Below are 16985 nucleotides of genomic sequence, written 5' to 3'. Positions count from 1 at the left end.
AAGGCATGTTCAGAGCCACTCACACAGCTGGGAGGGAAAAGAAAATGGCACTTTCAGTATGCACGCCATGACGAAGCATGTTATCATTTATATTTCAAGTTTCAGAGTCTGGTCAGGCATGGGTGACTCCGACGCAAGGGATGGCAACCCCATGAAGGGGGGTTCTCCCATTGCTATTGCAACGAGACACTGCAGCCAATGAAGACCCGCTCTGGTACAGTGCAACACACCCTGTGGTCGATCTTATTGCCCTTCTCAAGGGCTGTGATTCGCTAATCCCCCTCTCTGCATCCCATTTGTCTCATTCTTCGTCTCGAACTATGACGATTATAGGCGACCCGCAAAGGGTCTATCCACGTTGACAGCGTCCTGCAGACCATGAATAGCAATCTAGGGCCTATCATCCCCCCACCGCCTGCTTAGATCTCACCTTTCTCGGGCATGCAAGGATGACTTGACTCTCATTCTCAACTATTATTATGATGGCCCGTGCCTGAGAGCTGAGCTAGTTTCGTGCAAGAGGGAAACCCAAAAACCTTGAAGGGGCCAAACTTCATCTGAACATACTCGAGTTTCTTCATGGCAGGGTGTTGAGTTCCTTGTCAAGGGATGTCCTACCTTGTATACCTGGTGACCCTATCGTCCTTGGAAGTCAAAACTAGCGTCACTCTGACTGTATAAGTCCATACTGTGCCCCTGCATCGTGCGGAGGTTCCATCGCTCCCACGACTGCATTTCATTCTCATCCGGGTAACTCTTGTGCGACCGCATGTTGCTTTTTCAGCATTTGAGTTGGGACTAAAACCACCTCATCTGAAAGGCGCAATATGTCCACTATGGATTGCGGTGTTACTAAAAGGCCTAACAATGCATGTTTCCCGGCCCCGATTCAAACTCACATTAAGAACCAAGACTCATACTCATCCGCGCCGAGCCACGATGCCATGGCAATTCCTGACCCCATTCCCTCGCCACGCCGATGGTCTCCCACATATCAGCCCCGAAGGAGGAGCAGACAATATCCGACATTGTCATTCGTGCCGTCACCCACATTACCTCGTTCGGAGGTTCATGATTCTTCTACAAACTCTCTCTGCCGGCGGCCCGCGAGCAGAGGGCCTCCCATCATCTCACCTTTTCGCTCTGTACGCAGAATGAAGGAACCCTTCCAGCTGATGCTCCCATCGTCGCCGGCGTCATGCGACAGTGCACCAACATTCCGCCCGAAATCAACCAGAGAATCTAAAATACCAGGTGTTCGTACACTACGGACATGGCGCTCTGATCAAAATTTGGGTTCTGCTAGCATGTCAGCTTTTGGTCTTTTGCCCAGTCCCCCAATATCAGAATCTAGGGCTGTAAGTGCGGGGGCTAATACATCATATTTTGAGTGCAAAGATGAACCAAAAGAGGCGGACATTATCAATGAGGACTTACAGAAAGAGCCAAGCTTGCCCGAACTGGAGGAGCCGGTTGAGCTGAGCGGAGGATTGGAGGACAGCGACACAGAAAGGATTAACTACAAAGCCTACCGCCCGCCTGACTGGATCGAAGAACGCCACGAACAACCCCAAGAACAAAGGTGGACGGAGGTTACTAGTGTCCACGAAGCACATTCGAATCTCATCCGGCAGTGCGAAGGCAATGAGTTAAGAAACACCGCCAAGAGCCATGATGGCCTTTCAAGTCCTATTACATCACCTCCAGGGCCCACCTACTGTCATGTTCCAGGCAGCTCGCCGAGACCTCAACGGCCGAGGACCGCCACCGTCTCAAGTGAAGCTAGTTGGATACCCAGTAATCTGGCGTATTGCGAGACATGGCTGAAAGGCGTTCCCTTTGATCCGCTTTCTGGAAAAGATGAAAACATCAGAGAATCCAACCGTCGAAAGGTCCAGATTGTTGAACAGGATCCACCACTTCCAATGCCGAAGATAGATTTCATCCCGGGGATGAAGTCTCTCGACGAACCCTTGGTAAGTCATCAGCTCTCCCAGACTACAGATGATCAACATCCAGCCATTCTAATACTGTCACAGAGATTTGCTGTTGCAAGCAAGCCCAAAAATAAACCAAGATTGGTTGATATTGCTCGGCAGTCCTCCCCGATGCCACCTCCACCATCATTAATACCACACCCTCTTCCAATGACGCCAGATCAGCGGCAAGAGGAAGTATCTGCATTCAGTCCAGATACACCACTTGAAACTCCGCTGGACATGTCGGATAGTGGCTATGGCACGCGGGAGTCTGGTTACTCTCTGAGCACCTATGAGGACGGTAAAGATGACGATGTATACACTGACCCAGGGTCATTGACCTCCGACAGTGTTACATCTACTGTGATTGGCGATCGACCTGGCACCGCGCAGGGAGAGCGCGACACTTTCACTCAGCCAGAAATTCGGTCTGGAAGTGTAAGCCCAGAGGCAACACCACAGACTGAACATTCTCCAAGCCGGAGGTCTACAAAATCTATTCAAGAAGAATCAGATGAAGCAACACCGTGGGATGACGCTGACCATGAGTGGACCCTGGATGATCATCAATGGACCCTCGACGAACTTGAACATTCTGTGAAGGACTTTCCTCGTCACATGCTTCGACTCACATCACCTGCAATCCTGCATGTAAGGAAAAGCGACGACAAGAATTTCCTCCGCCCGTTTCGAACAATATTTCCTGAAGTCACAGAGAACTTGCTAGATTGTCTCTGTGCAGCGCTCATTGCCCGCAACTACCTCCTTTCCTTATCTACTATTCACCGCCACAAACCTTCCTTACTGGCGCGAAACGACACATATGGCATCGATGCCATCCCCACAAAAGCATACAGCACACTGGGCATCCAGCTCCCATCTGGGTCCCCCGGCCGCACCAAGGACCGAGTCCTTGGGTCCCGCAGTTCAGAACTGCGCCGGCAGGTCGAGGGAATTATCGACAATCTACTATTCGCCATCTGTGGTCGATCAGATGAAGTGCTTAAATCTGCGATTGAAGTTCTCGCCCAGGTCCTGGAAGTCAATGCCCCCTAAACCTCACTCTTTCCCTATCTTTCCCGCTTTCCTTGTATCTCTATACACCTCCTCTCTTTGGTTTCGATTTCCTATTCCCTCACACATCACCATCCTGCATGGCTCTCTTTCATTCAGAGCAACAATTATCTCCATCGCTTGTCCGACCGTCTTCTTTCCTTATTATATTCATACCCTGTCATCGCGATTCGTTCCCTCGAATTGTTCTTGAGCTTGTGTCACATGTACAATTAGTATCATAGTACTATAGTAAAGCATAATCATAATAGCCATTGCTATAACCTCACTCTCTATTTTCCATTAGCTAAGCCATTACTCTACCACTGGCCATAACCATACATCGGTGACGGACGGGACCTCGGGAAGCACCTTGGATGATTGAGCCGCCACCATCTCCACTGCTGAGTCATCCGAGAATCCCGCGGGAAAGCCCAGCTATCTTTCTCTGCAGATTGCGTACTAGACCTCAACCCTTGACATACACACACCACAATGGCCGCTCCAGCACGAAGCTTACGGCACCTATCGTCCGTAAGGACATCCCTTTCATCCGCCCCTACATCAACCGTCTCCCTCCTCCACTACCGCACCTATGCCACGACCGACAGCGGCTCCGCCACCAACACACCGGGGATCACCCGTCGGCGAAAGACCCAATTCCAAGACAAACTAAATGCCGGTCCCTCCTTCTCCGACTTTGTCTCCGGTGGTGCAGAAGAAGCTCTCGATCCCGCAGAGGCCTACGCCCTTAAGACCGCCATGGTCGGCCCAGCCGGCCGCAAGAAGGAAATGACCCGGCTCCCCGAGTGGCTTAAGACTCCTATTCCGGACTCAAAGAACTACCAGCGCTTGAAGAAGGATCTCCGCGGATTGAACCTCCATACCGTCTGCGAGGAGGCGCGATGCCCTAACATTTCCGATTGCTGGGGTGGAGGTGATAAGGCCGCTGCTACCGCTACTATCATGCTCATGGGTGATACCTGTACCCGTGGATGCCGATTCTGCAGTGTGAAGACCAGTCGTACACCCGCACCACTCGACCCTCACGAGCCAGAGAACACCGCCGAGGCTATCTCGCGATGGGGACTTGGATATGTGGTTTTGACCAGTGTTGACCGTGACGATCTGGCTGATGGAGGTGCGCACCACTTCGCCGAGACGGTCATCAAGATCAAGTCCAAGGCTCCGAATATTTTGGTTGAGTGTTTGACTGGTGATTACCGCGGAGACCTTGAGATGGCGCAGGTGGTTGCTCGGAGTGGATTGGATGTTTATGCGCATAATGTTGAGACCGTTGAGGCTCTGACTCCTTTCGTGCGTGATCGTCGCGCTACTTTCCAGCAGTCCATTCGTGTGTTGAAGGCTGCTAAGGAGGCTAAGCCTGATCTCATTACTAAGACCAGTCTTATGCTTGGCCTTGGTGAGACCGACGAGCAGCTTTGGGATGCGCTGCGTCAGTTGCGTGCTGTGGATGTTGATGTTGTTACCTTTGGTCAGTACATGCGTCCTACCAAGCGTCATATGGCTGTTCACGAGTATGTTACTCCTGATCGGTTCGAGGCTTGGCGCCAGCGTGCGCTGGATATGGGCTTCCTGTACTGTGCTTCTGGACCCCTGGTTCGCAGCAGTTACAAGGCTGGTGAGGCGTTCATTGAGAACGTCCTGAAGAAGCGTCGTGGTGGAGCTGGAGCCGCAACTGGACAGACTGCCGAGCAGCCTGTTGCTCAGGCCGATGAGGCGACCCGCTAGTTCCGGTTCTTCTTCCTTCCTTTATTCAACAAAATAATATGCATGGTTCATGACCGCTGTCCGATAAAACGCGGCTCGTTCACCATCCACTCGGCGCCGAGATTGCATCAGGTTTGGCTTCGGTTTGGGGTTGGGATTTCTTTACTATTTTCGACATTCCATTTCAACATTGTCTTGTATCACCATCAACGGTTTCTATCCTGTCTATATTCCAGGCGCTTGCATGGAGTTTCTTAGAAGCAATTACATCAATCAAATCTCTAGATTTTACTTCCAAAGAATTCTTCTCATTCATGTATTTCTCATTAGACTACGTGTCGGTCGAGAAGTAAGCTGTACGTCCGTACGAGTCCTAGGTTCAGTTCACCTATACCACCTACGTCCAAGGAAATAGCAAGGATACAGCTAGACCGGCTATGTACCGCACTGCAAGAGGCCCTTCCCCTTCATCCTAATCCTCCTCTTCCTCTGACTCAAGGGTAACTCGAAACTGTTTGTCGAAAAAAAATAAATGATAGAGCATCATAAATGGTGAAACAGATAGCTTGTAAGCCAACGTCACCTGTCTCGCATCCAATAAAAAAGCGGATATAAATGGGTATTGCGTTCCAAGATGCAAAACGATCCACCTGGGTGAAAAAGGGCTCAACTTAGCCTAAGCCACTTATTGGGCCTTGCTGGTGAGCTCGACGATATCCTCCTTCTCGAGACCGAAAAGGTGGAGAATATCGACCAGGCTCTCTCCGTTAATACGGGTTGGTGCCTCGAGCTGGACCTTGGACTTGGCGCGCCAGGCGACACCAAGGCCAGCCTCGTGAAGCATGAGAAGATCATTTGCACCATCACCGACAGCCAGTGTCTGGGAGATGGGAATGTTGTTCTCAGCAGCGATGGATTTGAGAAGGGAGCGCTTCTGAGCAGCATCGATGATGGGCTTCGACTCGACCAGTCTACCGGTCAAGGTCTGAGTTTCATTGTCGATTTCGAGCTAGATATCGGATTAGTTTGAACGATCTATTAGCAGTACAGTAGAGGGTGAATGGGGGTGTTTACGTGGTTGGCGACTGCATAGTCGAGTCCAAGCTGGCCGGCTAACCATTCCGCAAGAGGCTGGAAGCCACCGCTCAGAACAGCCATCTTGTATCCCATCATCTTCAAAGCGGCGCAAAGCTCGCGGGCACCCTTTGCGATGGTGATGACGGACTTGAGCTTGTCGAAGACATCAGCGGGGACACCCTTGAGGAGGCTAACACGCTCCTTGAGCGATGCCGCGAAGTCCAGTTCGCCGTTCATCGCGCGCTCGGTGATTTCCTATACAGGGTTAGTTTTACTCAACGGCTTGAACTGTGAGGGTAATGTCGACGTACAGAAACCTCCTTCTCCACACCAATGAACTTGGCGATCTCGTCGATCACCTCATTCTCGATAAGTGTGCTGTCCATGTCAAACACAGCCAATCGCTTGTGTCGGCGGAAGACACTCTCCTGCTGCAGCACAACCTCAACGTTCCACTCGCGCTCAAAGCGCCAGATGCTCTCGTGCTTGCGCAGGTCCTCAAAAGAGAGGTACTTAGGGTCCGGAGGGGGAGAGAATGTAACCTCCACAACGCGGGGTTGAGCGTCACGGTCCAGGCAGCGGTGCGAAGTGTTCATACGCTGGTAAGGCGTTGGCAGAGACTCAAGAATCTGCAGGAAGTTGGTCAAACACAACTGCGACACATAAGGTCCGTAGATGTGATCCAGCGGTTCCGGTTCCGGAGCAGGCGGTTCGCGGGGGAACTTGTCCATATCTTCAGTGGGGGCGGAGCCTTCAGGAACATGGGGTAAAGGCAGCTGCTCGCCCGCAGCCGGCTTGGGCGAAGAATCGGGGTGGAAGTGGGGGTGAACGGGTTTTGAGGATTTGTAGAAGATTGTTGCGACGATGCGCGGGGTGCCGGTCTCCAGGGGATTAGCCTGGTGGTTGAAGATGCTGTAGGTGACACCGCTGTCATGGACCCGTTCGGGGTCTGGGTTGATAGGGTTGATTGATAGGGTTTCGGTGAGTTGGGTGCCTAGGACCTCGCCGATGTTCTGGCTGACGGAGAGCGGGGGCTTATATTGTTGGTGGTCTTGGAGGAATGAGCTGCTGCGCATTTGGCCAAGCGAGGGCCGCTGGCGGGAGGTGGTTTGGTCGACCATGGCCTTTCACTGGAGTGTTTAGAGAGATGTTGGACTGGATGGGGCTAAACTTGGGATTTAAACGATCGCTTTCTTGAGAAAACATTGTCGATCGTGATCCGTCACGTGGCCAGTTGGTGGGGTTCCGCTGCGGCTTGCGTCATTTCTAATCAAACCGTCCAAAGTATTGATTTGGAGAATAATTATTCGCATCACTGATAATGCGAGAGAATTGTTAGCTGTGTGATTGGGAACAGTGTATTCTCGCTATCAAAATGACTGGTTGCAACCAAAGACTTCATGCCAGTAACGGCATGTCGTAAGCAGATTGGATCGTCGATCACAATAAAACTTTGAAGTGGAAAAACGACTTGGAGTATGTTCGGTTGAATTCAAAGGTTCACCTTGTGCTTTTGAAGAATTTGATTTGGCAGGAAGCCTTCCAGAATGACTACTTAGTATGCTAGATGGGGGTACGATGTCACCTACGTAGCCTGGGTTATCTCACCAGTAAAATATTCTACGCGTACTTTGAATGGAGGCGAGTAAAGCCCCACTTTGGGTGTTAAGCTGCGGGGCGTTAAATGATAATCGCACCTAAAAGCCTGATTGCTTAATACCGGTGACTCCCTCGCAGCAGTTCATGGGACCAAACTTAGGGTTGGTGGGCTGCACGTGAGATCTCCTCCCAAGGGCATTTTGAAGAAAAACACTGGATGAATATGAAAAATAAAAAAATTACAATGTTCAGAACTACTTGAAATTATCATGATTTATAGAAAAAGTAAATGTTTATTGAAGACACAAATTGCGCTTTTGTATATGCGAAGGTCATTATCATGTCTCAACGGTCCCAATAAGGGCCGCGAGCGGAAACCAAACTCCCTATATACAAGGGGGGAGTGGGTTGTTTTATCTTTTTGGGAATAGAATCCCGATAACATAAGAAATCATGAATGTGCGTCGGTCTTTGAAGAGCCGATTCGCACCGCTCAAACGGGACACAAAATAAAAGAAGAGCCGAGGAGGTATCATTATAACGCCATGGAGTATGCGATGGAGTATGCGAGGCACAAAAAAGGAGCGACAGGATCATTGAGCAGCAGAAAGCTGAGCGTTCAATGCGGATGTCAAAGCTTCCTCTTGGCGCTTGCGCTCCATCTCCATCAGGTACTGAGCATACTTGGAGCGGGGGTTGTGAATACCACACTCGGTCTTCTGCTGACCCTTCCAGCGACCAGAGCGCTCATCCTCGTTCTCAGCAACGGGCTGGGTGGAGTGCCAGTCACCGACACTCTTGTAGCCACGGTCGAGGAGCTCGTTGTAGGGGACGTTGTTGTCACGAGCGTACTGCTTGACCTGGTCAAAGGACCAGTTGGCCATGGGGTTGATCTTGATAAGGCCAGCCTCGTCAACTTCAATAACGTCGAGATCACCACGCTTGCCACCCTGGCTGCGGCGACGACCAGTCAGAACGGCGTGGACATTCAATTCGCGGTAGGCACGCTGGGCAGGCTCAACCTTGGCAACCCAATCGTAGAGCTGGTCATCGACCTCCCACAGACGGGCGCCATACTTAGATTCGAATTCGGCAGCAGTCTCGGCACCGGCAGGCTTGTACACGTGGACATTGTTCAACGGGTAACGCTTGCGGACCCGGTCGACCAGGTTAAGGGTCTCGGAGAAGTGGTGCAGCGTATCGAGGAAGATAAGATCCACCATCTGGGGGCGGGGAACTTCCAGTTTGGACAACATATCCAGAGTTACCAGGCCAGTAAGACCAAAGGCAGTAGTCTGAAAGAGATGAGGGAGTGATGTAATGCACCATCTCAAGATATCTATAGAGGGGTAAGAGTCAGAAACCATACATTGGGACCTTTGTTATAGCGGGGTTCCGGATAACATACCTTGGGGCTCAAGGAACTGCAACTGGCGGTTCAAGAACTGAAGATGAGGCTTGGTGAAGACAATCTCTGGGATGTATTCTTCACTAGAAGAGCCACCGCTGACATAGCCAGACTCGGTCATGTTGTCACGAGAGTCAATGCCCTCTCCATCGGAGGGGTACTGGACAGGCATCTTGGCCGGCATTTTGAAAGCGTGCACAAAGAGTAATGTGTAAAAGGAATAGAAGTATAAACGCCTAGGGTAAGGTGTTTAACTATACACAACAGGGAATTGAAGCACCGAAAACGGATATGGAGATGATAATGGGAAGAAGAAGCAAAGGCCAGGCTCCGAATAATATAGGCTATGAGGCAATGATGTGATTTTTCAGCGTGCCTGACATACTTCCGATTTCCCTAGCCGCCATTTCATTTGAGCACGACATCGGGGTCTCGAGTGGGTCCTTGAAAATTCGATGGCGTGCTTGTTGGTGCCTTGGTGCCTGAAATTGCGTGATTGCGTGCTTGCATTCTCGGCATTTCTGGTCCTTGTGGTCTCCCGTACCCACTCAAAAGAGTCAAGTCTGGGGGACAAGTCCGGTTTTCACCCCATTATGCTTTTAATAATCCAGCAGGAACCTCCAATCTGGTTAGAGGGTATGCCCAGTGCTGAGCAATCATTCCCGCGGAGCTCCGAAGCTCGTGGAAACCTCTCAAACTCCGGTTCTTCCCAGATCTGGGGCTGATTAATCCACAACGTCAGCCCCGTTTCTCAGGGTCTAGCATAATTGCCTAATAATGATGTTAGCACTATTCGAGAAGCTTAATGGAACTTGTAAAGTACATAATGATCTGCGATGGTGTCATCTGGAGTGCAGCTGTGGCGGGTCCTGTTCTTGCCCCAAATCAGGAAGTTTGAATGGCGTGCGATATGTCGTGATGTAATTCTGCCAGGCGGTGGTTAAGATCACATGATCGGGTAAATACTATAGATCAGGTCTGTTGCAACACCCATCCATGGGTATAAGCTTGGAAAATGATGTAGAACATTTCCAGTCTTAAAATTAGTGCTATGCAACGAGTATTGGATTCAAGATTGTACTTCCTGTTTGCCGGACACGGCGTAGGTCAATATATAAATGATGCTTCATTCGAGGCAAGTTGCACTAGTATTCGTTTCCCATCTAAACAGGCGACCACTCATTGTCACTTCTTGGCCATACTTAATCCAGGGTATGTGAGCCAAGTAGGAACTTGAGTATGTATTTAATAAGAGTATGACTTTGAACTCCGAATCGTGTCTGACGGAGTAGAGATAATGAAAATGTTGCGTTTCTTTTCATTTCTTTGGCTACACCTTTCGACCTAACTTCTAAACTTCGATATTGACTTGGATCAAGCGAGGTGCTTATTTTTGAACTCCCGGAAATCAAGGCAACGTCCATGGGTTTTGTCTGAATTCAATTCTCCCAATTACCACAGTTATTTTGGATCGGACATCTCCCAACAACCTTGGAAGATTTGTCCGCTCCGCTATTCCAAGTCATATATATATATCGATCTTTATCAGTCGTGATTGCCACCTCGACAACCCAACCCGCTACTCCGATGATGGAACCCTGGATCACTGGCGGAAAGGAATTTTCTGGTGCCAGGTCTTACAGACTTCAAAGTCTACAACCTCTAATGCCGATCGGAGCAGATTGGCAGTGAATTTGCGGTAAATTACGAGGAACCAGGAGATGATATGTGCAGACCTCTAGCCCTTTAACGACAAGGGACCCAGGTTGTACTGTGCCTGCTAGATCGCGAGGCTATTGAGATGGTATGATCAAAGTAATTATTTTGGACTGGCACGTAAACCGTACATGGCATATTCGAATCACTCCATGGCTTTTTGGCCCGCGATCATGCTTTGGGTGTCTGCATCCATTGAGCTGCTCAGGGCCCATGCTAATTTTGAGAGTGAGATTTGATTCAGGTAGAGCTATTCTATTCAAAGAATATTTCATCTAGTTGTAATAAACATCAAGCCAAACATAAAAGAAATCGATGGGTCTTGATTGAATAAGTGGATCTTGAAGACCGGCCATAATTTGTGGGGCCGCTGATCGGAAAATACCCACAGGTGGGTATTCTCCAGACAGTATAAACAGCCTTTTTTATTCCTGGTCTATGTTCCACCATTCGTCACAGACAAAATCCGAAAGACATTTACTTGAGGTCTGGCCATTATTTGAAACATTCGCTGCATTATCAATCCGCTGCCCGCTTCAAGATGCTGTTACGCGCGTCACGCCACATCTCAACAACAGCCCGACTTTACAGAGTCAATGGAGTCAGCTTTCGGTGCGTGAATCAATATTTCCATGATACCTTCTAATGAATTACCAGGAGAAACGTCTCAACTCAAAACATACCCACCGAATCCCCCCATCACCGCCTCGCCGCACAACGCTTGAACCGACCAGTCTCCCCCCACATCAGCATATACAAATGGCAATTTGTTTCCTCGGCATCAATTCTTCATCGAATCACCGGGATACTACTCTCAGGAAGCCTTTACGCCTTTGGGCCACTGTATCTTCTTTCCTCAAATTTGGGCTTTCACCTCGATTCGACAACTATGGTCGATGCATTTGGGGCGCTACCGACTGCAGTGAAAACTGGTGTCAAGTTTGGGGTATCAATGCCTTTCACATACCACGCTTTCAATGGATTGAAACAATTGGTGTGGGATACGGGTCGTCTATTGGGAAAGAAACAAAACACAAGAGCGTCATGGGCTGTTTTGGTTTGTTCTATGAGTGCCTCCTTGGGACTGGCTTTGTACAACCCCGGAGACGAGGAGGATGTTCAATAGCTACCATGCATTATTGATCTTTGGGCATCGCGGAATCACAGATAAAATTCCCATTTATCAGGAAGGCCCTTTTAGAAGTTGATGAATTTGAGCCATAGAATCCTTTGCAACTTCGCCCGTTTCGGATAATGGCTTTTGCAGTACCAGTCTTGCGAAGACGCATAGATCGGGTGCATGGTAGGTGATTCCTGCTCGGTAAATCTCCTGCTGGCTTAATCGTGATTTGAGTCGTTCCCATAGACTCATCCATCTAGACAGTGCCCTTTCGAGCTGGCGTGTGGCGTCGGACATATTGCAGAGGCTTGACCTTAACCCGAATATTATTGGTTGGAATGCTTTGGGCACATGCTTTTCAGTTTTCAGCGCGCCAGAGATAGTTATCATGGAGTACTTACCGGAGACAACAATGAAAAGAGCAAATACGTTGAGATTGCTGTATCTTGGATCATCAAGCCCGGGCCAGTCATCAGATAGCAGTTCCTGTACGAATTTACTCAACAGTGAAGGGCGTTGATGTTTTCGTTCGTTGTGTGCCCATATCTCCCACGTAGCGCTGTCTCGAATATCAATACCCCTTTCCTCAGCTGGGAGATCGAACCCAAATTCGGATGCCGTGAATTGGGGAGGTGTGTTGAAAAACATAATATTGTGGCAGTCAAGCATGGTTATAGATGCCATCAGTCTGCATGCCGTTAGTATTGTGCAACAATGTATAGTAGGAACAGAATTCACCTGATGCAAGTCTCATTTCTGGTGAATTTCGCATGACTCAAGGGTACGTTTGAATCATGCCATTGGTTCTTGATTCGTGTCATGGATGTCGCCCGAGCAATAGATACCAGAGCGGGGTATCGTTGTATTCGCACCCGACGCCGAGCTTCTGGCTTGGGGCTAGCTAATTGGTTGAGAATGATGATAATCGCTGCTTGGATGCTTTCAATCTCAGACTGATTCAAACTGTCAGCGTCTCGAAATTGCTGGTTGTATACGAGTCGAAGAAAATTAGGATCTTCAAACACGACTTGTTCCGCCATATCGACGTAATTCGTAGCTTGTGACTTCGCGTGGTCTGACAGCCCGCAACTCGCACCCAACAAGAAGATCGCGAGAAGAAGGGGCCCCGAAGTACTTTCGAGATTGAACGAGGATTTCAAGACGATACGGGATCGAGGACGAACGGTATGATCAAAGTAGGCATTGATAAAATCGCCAACATTTCTCTCGTTGAAGAATGTGCGTTCAGGGTCGAGATTGAGCTCCCCGAAGGCATGGCTATGAGAGGTGTATACGCTGGATAGGCAATCGATCATTTTCTCAGCTGCCAACAGTCTTTGTTGCGGATCGTCGAGTCCTTCCGGCAATGGTGAATTTCGACACTGCCTATCATGTGTGACCGACCCAAAGAAAAGAGCCCAGGAATCCTCAAAGAAAAGATCGCTTCTGTCAGCTTCGACTTCCAGACTCGGGAGTGCAGAATCTAACTCTGGATCATTCGACTCGGTGGTCGACAGCAGAGAAAGAGCATGGTTGACATCCCCAGGATTACTTTGGTTACCCGGCGCAGAGTAATTCAACAAAAACGGAACTGATAATTGCCCATGTCGTCGTTGGTCTGATATCGCGGTCGCTTGTCTGTGTTGACTTCTAGTTGACACCCGAGTATTGGAGATTGCCCCGAGCGGCTCATCTGTGCGACCTTCAAGCCGCTGATATGTGCAATTAACGCTTTGGCTCTCGCAGGAAGAACAAGGGTAGTTGGCATCGCAGGTGCTCCTGTTCTTTGCGCAGGTGTCACATGATTTCCGATGGCGTCCGGCCTTCTTGGGCAAAGGCTGCCGCCCAATCTTACAGCTTTTATAATGGCGGCGAAGCGCATCTCTAATAATTCCATTAATGCCAATTTAGCACTGAAGATAATTGAAATATCATACTGTCTGGAATATATGCTCCCGCAAAACTCGCACGTCACTTGTGTCCGTGGGTTGTCTAGATGGTCAGTTTCCGCGCGTGTATTTGATTTCTGTTCCCACTTACGTGATGATGCCTCGTGCCGTTTGAGATGGCTCCGACTGGAAAAGGTTCGCTTGCAGGTAGAACATCTGTGACCTGCACTAGACATTTTAAACAAGTTGAAACCCTTGGAAGTGCGTGCGCATGGTGAGATGATGGCGGTCGGATTCCGCACCGATAATACCCGCTTACGGAGTCACAATGTGTATAATTAGTCATGTATTTTAGACTAGCAGGAATTGAAATATCTCGACTATAACATGTACACAAATTCTTCCAAGAATACCAACTATCCTAAGATGAAGCCGGAAGCACCCAAGTGGTGACAGACTCACTGGGAATATCACCCGACCACTCCTCGCCGCTCTCGGTACTGAGAGTCACATAAACGTCGTTATCAAAAGTATTCTCAATAACAACAGAGCGCGTTCCATCAGGGTTCAACGAGGCCACAGACTGCACACCCCCTCCAGTTGAGTAAGTGTAGCTTCCCGTTCCATTCAGGATGATAGCGCCGGTAGGAATGAATTTGCTGAATTGAGCGATCATGTAGTATGCTGTCTCAAATGTATAGCTTCCATCATCATTGACAGTGACCAGACCAGTGCAAGTGGCACACCCGCCGCTGGACAGATGTGGGCCATCGTCGGAATTGGTGCCGAGCGTCCATGCTGTCACGCCAGAAGCCCAGTTTTGAAGGGGGCCCATCGTGAAGTCGGCGGCCTGGTTCCAGGATCCGGTGGATGGGGTCCAGCATTCGGTCATGTATTGCTTCACGTCTGGATTGCTCTCGTGGAATGTGGTGAGAACTGTCCAGTCTACATCGGTAGCATAACAGTGCCAGGCGACCGAATCAACGTACTTGCTGGCACCGTCAATGACGGTCTGAGGGTAACTGGGGACATCTTGGCATTCATTAGTATGGAGACTTGTTCGGAGGAGCTAGTGAACTTACCGGTGTTGTGATCGTAGGCCCAGACAGCCGTGTCCAGGCCAGCGTCAGCAAGAGCAGGGCCGACGTAGTTTTGGATCAGCTCAGCGGACTCCTCTGCGTAGACATACATCGTAGGATATCCGGACTGGCTGTTCAAAGGCTCATTCTGGATGGTGATGGCGTCGATAGACACATCGAGATCCTTGTATGCCTGGATATACTTGACAAAGTAGTCGGCAAATTGACTAGCATACCCGGAGTTCGCGGTTCCCCCATTCAAATATCCATCGTTCAAATTGTTGTCCGTTGTGGACCCATCGATGACACCGTTCATCTTCATCCACCCAGGAGCGCTCCAGGGAGATCCAAAGATGGTCAAAGCTGACTGGATGGATTTCATAGAGGCCAGCATATTGGCCATAGCTGTTCCACGATCTCCGAGGCTGAATCCCGAGAGCGATGTGTCCGCAGAGCCACCGTTGTCGTCATAGGTGTAGGCTGGGTCTCCGGAGAGATCAGAAGCGCCGATAGTGTGCCTCATCAAAGCAAAATTGGCACCTGAGTCTGTCATGAGGGTATCGAGAAGGTCCTGGAGGTCTGAGCTGGACAGGGTGTTGAAGGACGTGACAGTCGCGTCAGTCACAGCTCCACCAAAGCCCACGATGGTTTGCTTGTGACCAGAGCTCGTGTCGTCGACAGTTAGCTGCCATGTCGAGGTTGAGCCTGGATCACCTGCACCTTGGACCGGCGCGGTGATTGAGGAAAGTTTGTAGTTTCCAGCGGAGTTAGAGCTGTAAGCCGATGCCGAGGCTCTCTTTTCTAATGCGTAGCTGACGGCAGCCAAGCTGAGAAGAGACACAACAGTGTGCATCTTGAAGAATAGCTCGAGCTACTTGTCTGTGATGTGGAAGAATGGCTTATAGATTGTTCAGTGGATTAGATCAAGCTATGGAAATCAGGGACTCTTTATAACATCAGCCATTGTAACCTCGCAGCCACGAGTAAAACATCTTCAGGTACGGGGTGCGAAGAGGCCCCCAATCAAAGAGGGGCGTCATCATTTAGTGCACATGGCTTGCTTCATTTCCCTCAAACGCGGGGTCAAATGCTTGGTTTGCACGATGCAACACTGCAGCAATTCGGGAGATCGGGTTTCGGGGTTAAGCTTAATCAGGAAAGTCGTCGGTTCGTTTTCGTTTAGGTCCATCATCGCCCCTTTAATCACGGGTGGGCAATTAGCTTCGGCACTTGAACGGCGCTTTATCGGTTCTATTTTTGCTAGTCGAATACTACCTCACTAGAATGGCACACTATACGTAAGGGAAAGAGAGAGGATCAATCGTAAAGCAGGCAAGCTGGCCCCGGTGTTGGGGGAGTGGGTCCAGACCAATCAGAAGTCCGGGTTCCAGGACAAACCACAGACATGTATAGATCAATTAGTAGCTAGGAAGGAATAAATGGTATAAGTTAGGCCTAGCGGAGACAGTAGCTTTGAGACGCCTAACCTTTTGTGATCCGACCATCTCTGGTAATGCCTCTTGGTGAGGAATTGCTTCTGACGTTGCGCTGGGTTTGCTTTTATATCTCGCTAGCCGCTAGTCTTATCATGAGAAGCACAGTTAATAGCCTTAGTTGCATTGTCTTCATCAGCTAGCCGGTGTTCCGTCCCGCCATCGCCAAGATTAGCTAGGCTATTCAGTTCGACCTCTTCACTGGCTCGCTCTGGGCTATGTTCTTCTTCCTGTTGTCCCCAGTCTTCAACACGACGACCATCTATATATAATGGCGGATTTTGTAAATCAGAGAAGAGTGGCAGTGGCCCTGAATCGGAACTTCGCATCCCCAAGTACTGTTCGGCCACTATTTGCTCCATCCCCTTCTTCATCGCTATGTGGTAGACATTTCCACTCTTGACTACCTGGTGTATTGGTCGCTTGGGTATGAAGCTCTTGTGGATCTCGTCCCGAAGCTGCTTATCGCACTCGGCGAGGAAGATATCGTAACAGATGTAGACCCTCGTCGAAGAGCGGAGCATTTGGATTATATTCATCTGTATATTGAATTCGGTGGTCGGTAGTCCAATATCGCGTAGTAATGTAGTACTGACTTCCTCGGCGCGTGAATGTGCCCAGGGAATGACATTTTCGGAGTGTCGGGACAAATCGCGTTTAAAACGGGCAGTGAGAAAGCATCGTAAAGTGAGGTCCGTCTGTAATGCTGTGAGAGTCTCCTTCGAGACTCGGGCTTCCATGTGCACCATGGCAGCAAGTTAAGATCAGGAATTGGTTGGGCCGGATGAGACTCGAAATGAAAAGTGCGTGCAAGGCATGTAATGGTCGTCGAGGCGAAAGA

The 16985-nt window shown here is 49.6% G+C and overlaps 7 protein-coding genes across 7 annotated transcripts; 3 read left to right on the top strand and 4 right to left on the bottom strand.

Annotated features, from left to right (window-relative positions):
- Positions 1 to 827: 827 nt before the first annotated feature.
- Positions 828 to 3035, top strand: N7503_006831 (uncharacterized protein; the record flags this gene model as incomplete). The annotated part of the gene is made up of 2 exons (XM_057066378.1): positions 828 to 1976; positions 2040 to 3035. The coding sequence occupies 2 exons, from the start codon at positions 828 to 830 to the stop codon at positions 3033 to 3035; spliced, it is 2145 nt and encodes a 714-aa protein (XP_056920059.1).
- Positions 3036 to 3527: 492 nt separating this feature from the next.
- Positions 3528 to 4784, top strand: N7503_006830 (lipoate synthase; the record flags this gene model as incomplete). The annotated part of the gene is made up of 1 exon (XM_057066377.1): positions 3528 to 4784. The coding sequence occupies one exon, from the start codon at positions 3528 to 3530 to the stop codon at positions 4782 to 4784; it is 1257 nt and encodes a 418-aa protein (XP_056920058.1).
- Positions 4785 to 5448: 664 nt separating this feature from the next.
- N7503_006829 (phosphoserine phosphatase SerB) lies at positions 5449 to 6961 on the bottom strand (the record flags this gene model as incomplete). Its single annotated transcript, XM_057066376.1, has 3 exons — positions 5449 to 5772; positions 5838 to 6095; positions 6152 to 6961. 3 exons carry the CDS (start codon positions 6959 to 6961, stop codon positions 5449 to 5451), a joined length of 1392 nt encoding a protein of 463 aa, XP_056920057.1.
- A 1071-nt stretch (positions 6962 to 8032) lies between these two features.
- Positions 8033 to 9617, bottom strand: met16 (phosphoadenylyl-sulfate reductase (thioredoxin); the record flags this gene model as incomplete). Its single annotated transcript, XM_057066375.1, has 2 exons — positions 8848 to 9617; positions 8033 to 8778 (listed from the first exon to the last, which is right to left on the bottom strand). The coding sequence occupies exons 1-2, from the start codon at positions 9029 to 9031 to the stop codon at positions 8033 to 8035; spliced, it is 930 nt and encodes a 309-aa protein (XP_056920056.1). The 5' UTR covers positions 9032 to 9617.
- Positions 9618 to 11452: 1835 nt separating this feature from the next.
- N7503_006827 (succinate:quinone oxidoreductase subunit C) lies at positions 11453 to 11689 on the top strand (the record flags this gene model as incomplete). Its single annotated transcript, XM_057066374.1, has 1 exon — positions 11453 to 11689. The coding sequence occupies one exon, from the start codon at positions 11453 to 11455 to the stop codon at positions 11687 to 11689; it is 237 nt and encodes a 78-aa protein (XP_056920055.1).
- Positions 11690 to 13993: 2304 nt separating this feature from the next.
- On the bottom strand, positions 13994 to 15504 carry N7503_006826 (glycoside hydrolase family 30 protein; the record flags this gene model as incomplete). Its single annotated transcript, XM_057066373.1, has 2 exons — positions 13994 to 14604; positions 14655 to 15504. The coding sequence occupies 2 exons, from the start codon at positions 15502 to 15504 to the stop codon at positions 13994 to 13996; spliced, it is 1461 nt and encodes a 486-aa protein (XP_056920054.1).
- A 717-nt stretch (positions 15505 to 16221) lies between these two features.
- Positions 16222 to 16893, bottom strand: N7503_006825 (uncharacterized protein; the record flags this gene model as incomplete). The annotated part of the gene is made up of 1 exon (XM_057066372.1): positions 16222 to 16893. The coding sequence occupies one exon, from the start codon at positions 16891 to 16893 to the stop codon at positions 16222 to 16224; it is 672 nt and encodes a 223-aa protein (XP_056920053.1).
- Positions 16894 to 16985: the final 92 nt, after the last annotated feature.

Source organism: Penicillium pulvis (genome assembly GCF_028828015.1).
Source record: "Penicillium pulvis strain IBT 33274 chromosome Unknown contig_5_segment0_segment0, whole genome shotgun sequence".
Lineage (NCBI taxonomy): Eukaryota > Fungi > Ascomycota > Eurotiomycetes > Eurotiales > Aspergillaceae > Penicillium > Penicillium pulvis.
This window is presented reverse-complemented; position numbering and strand designations above follow the sequence as displayed.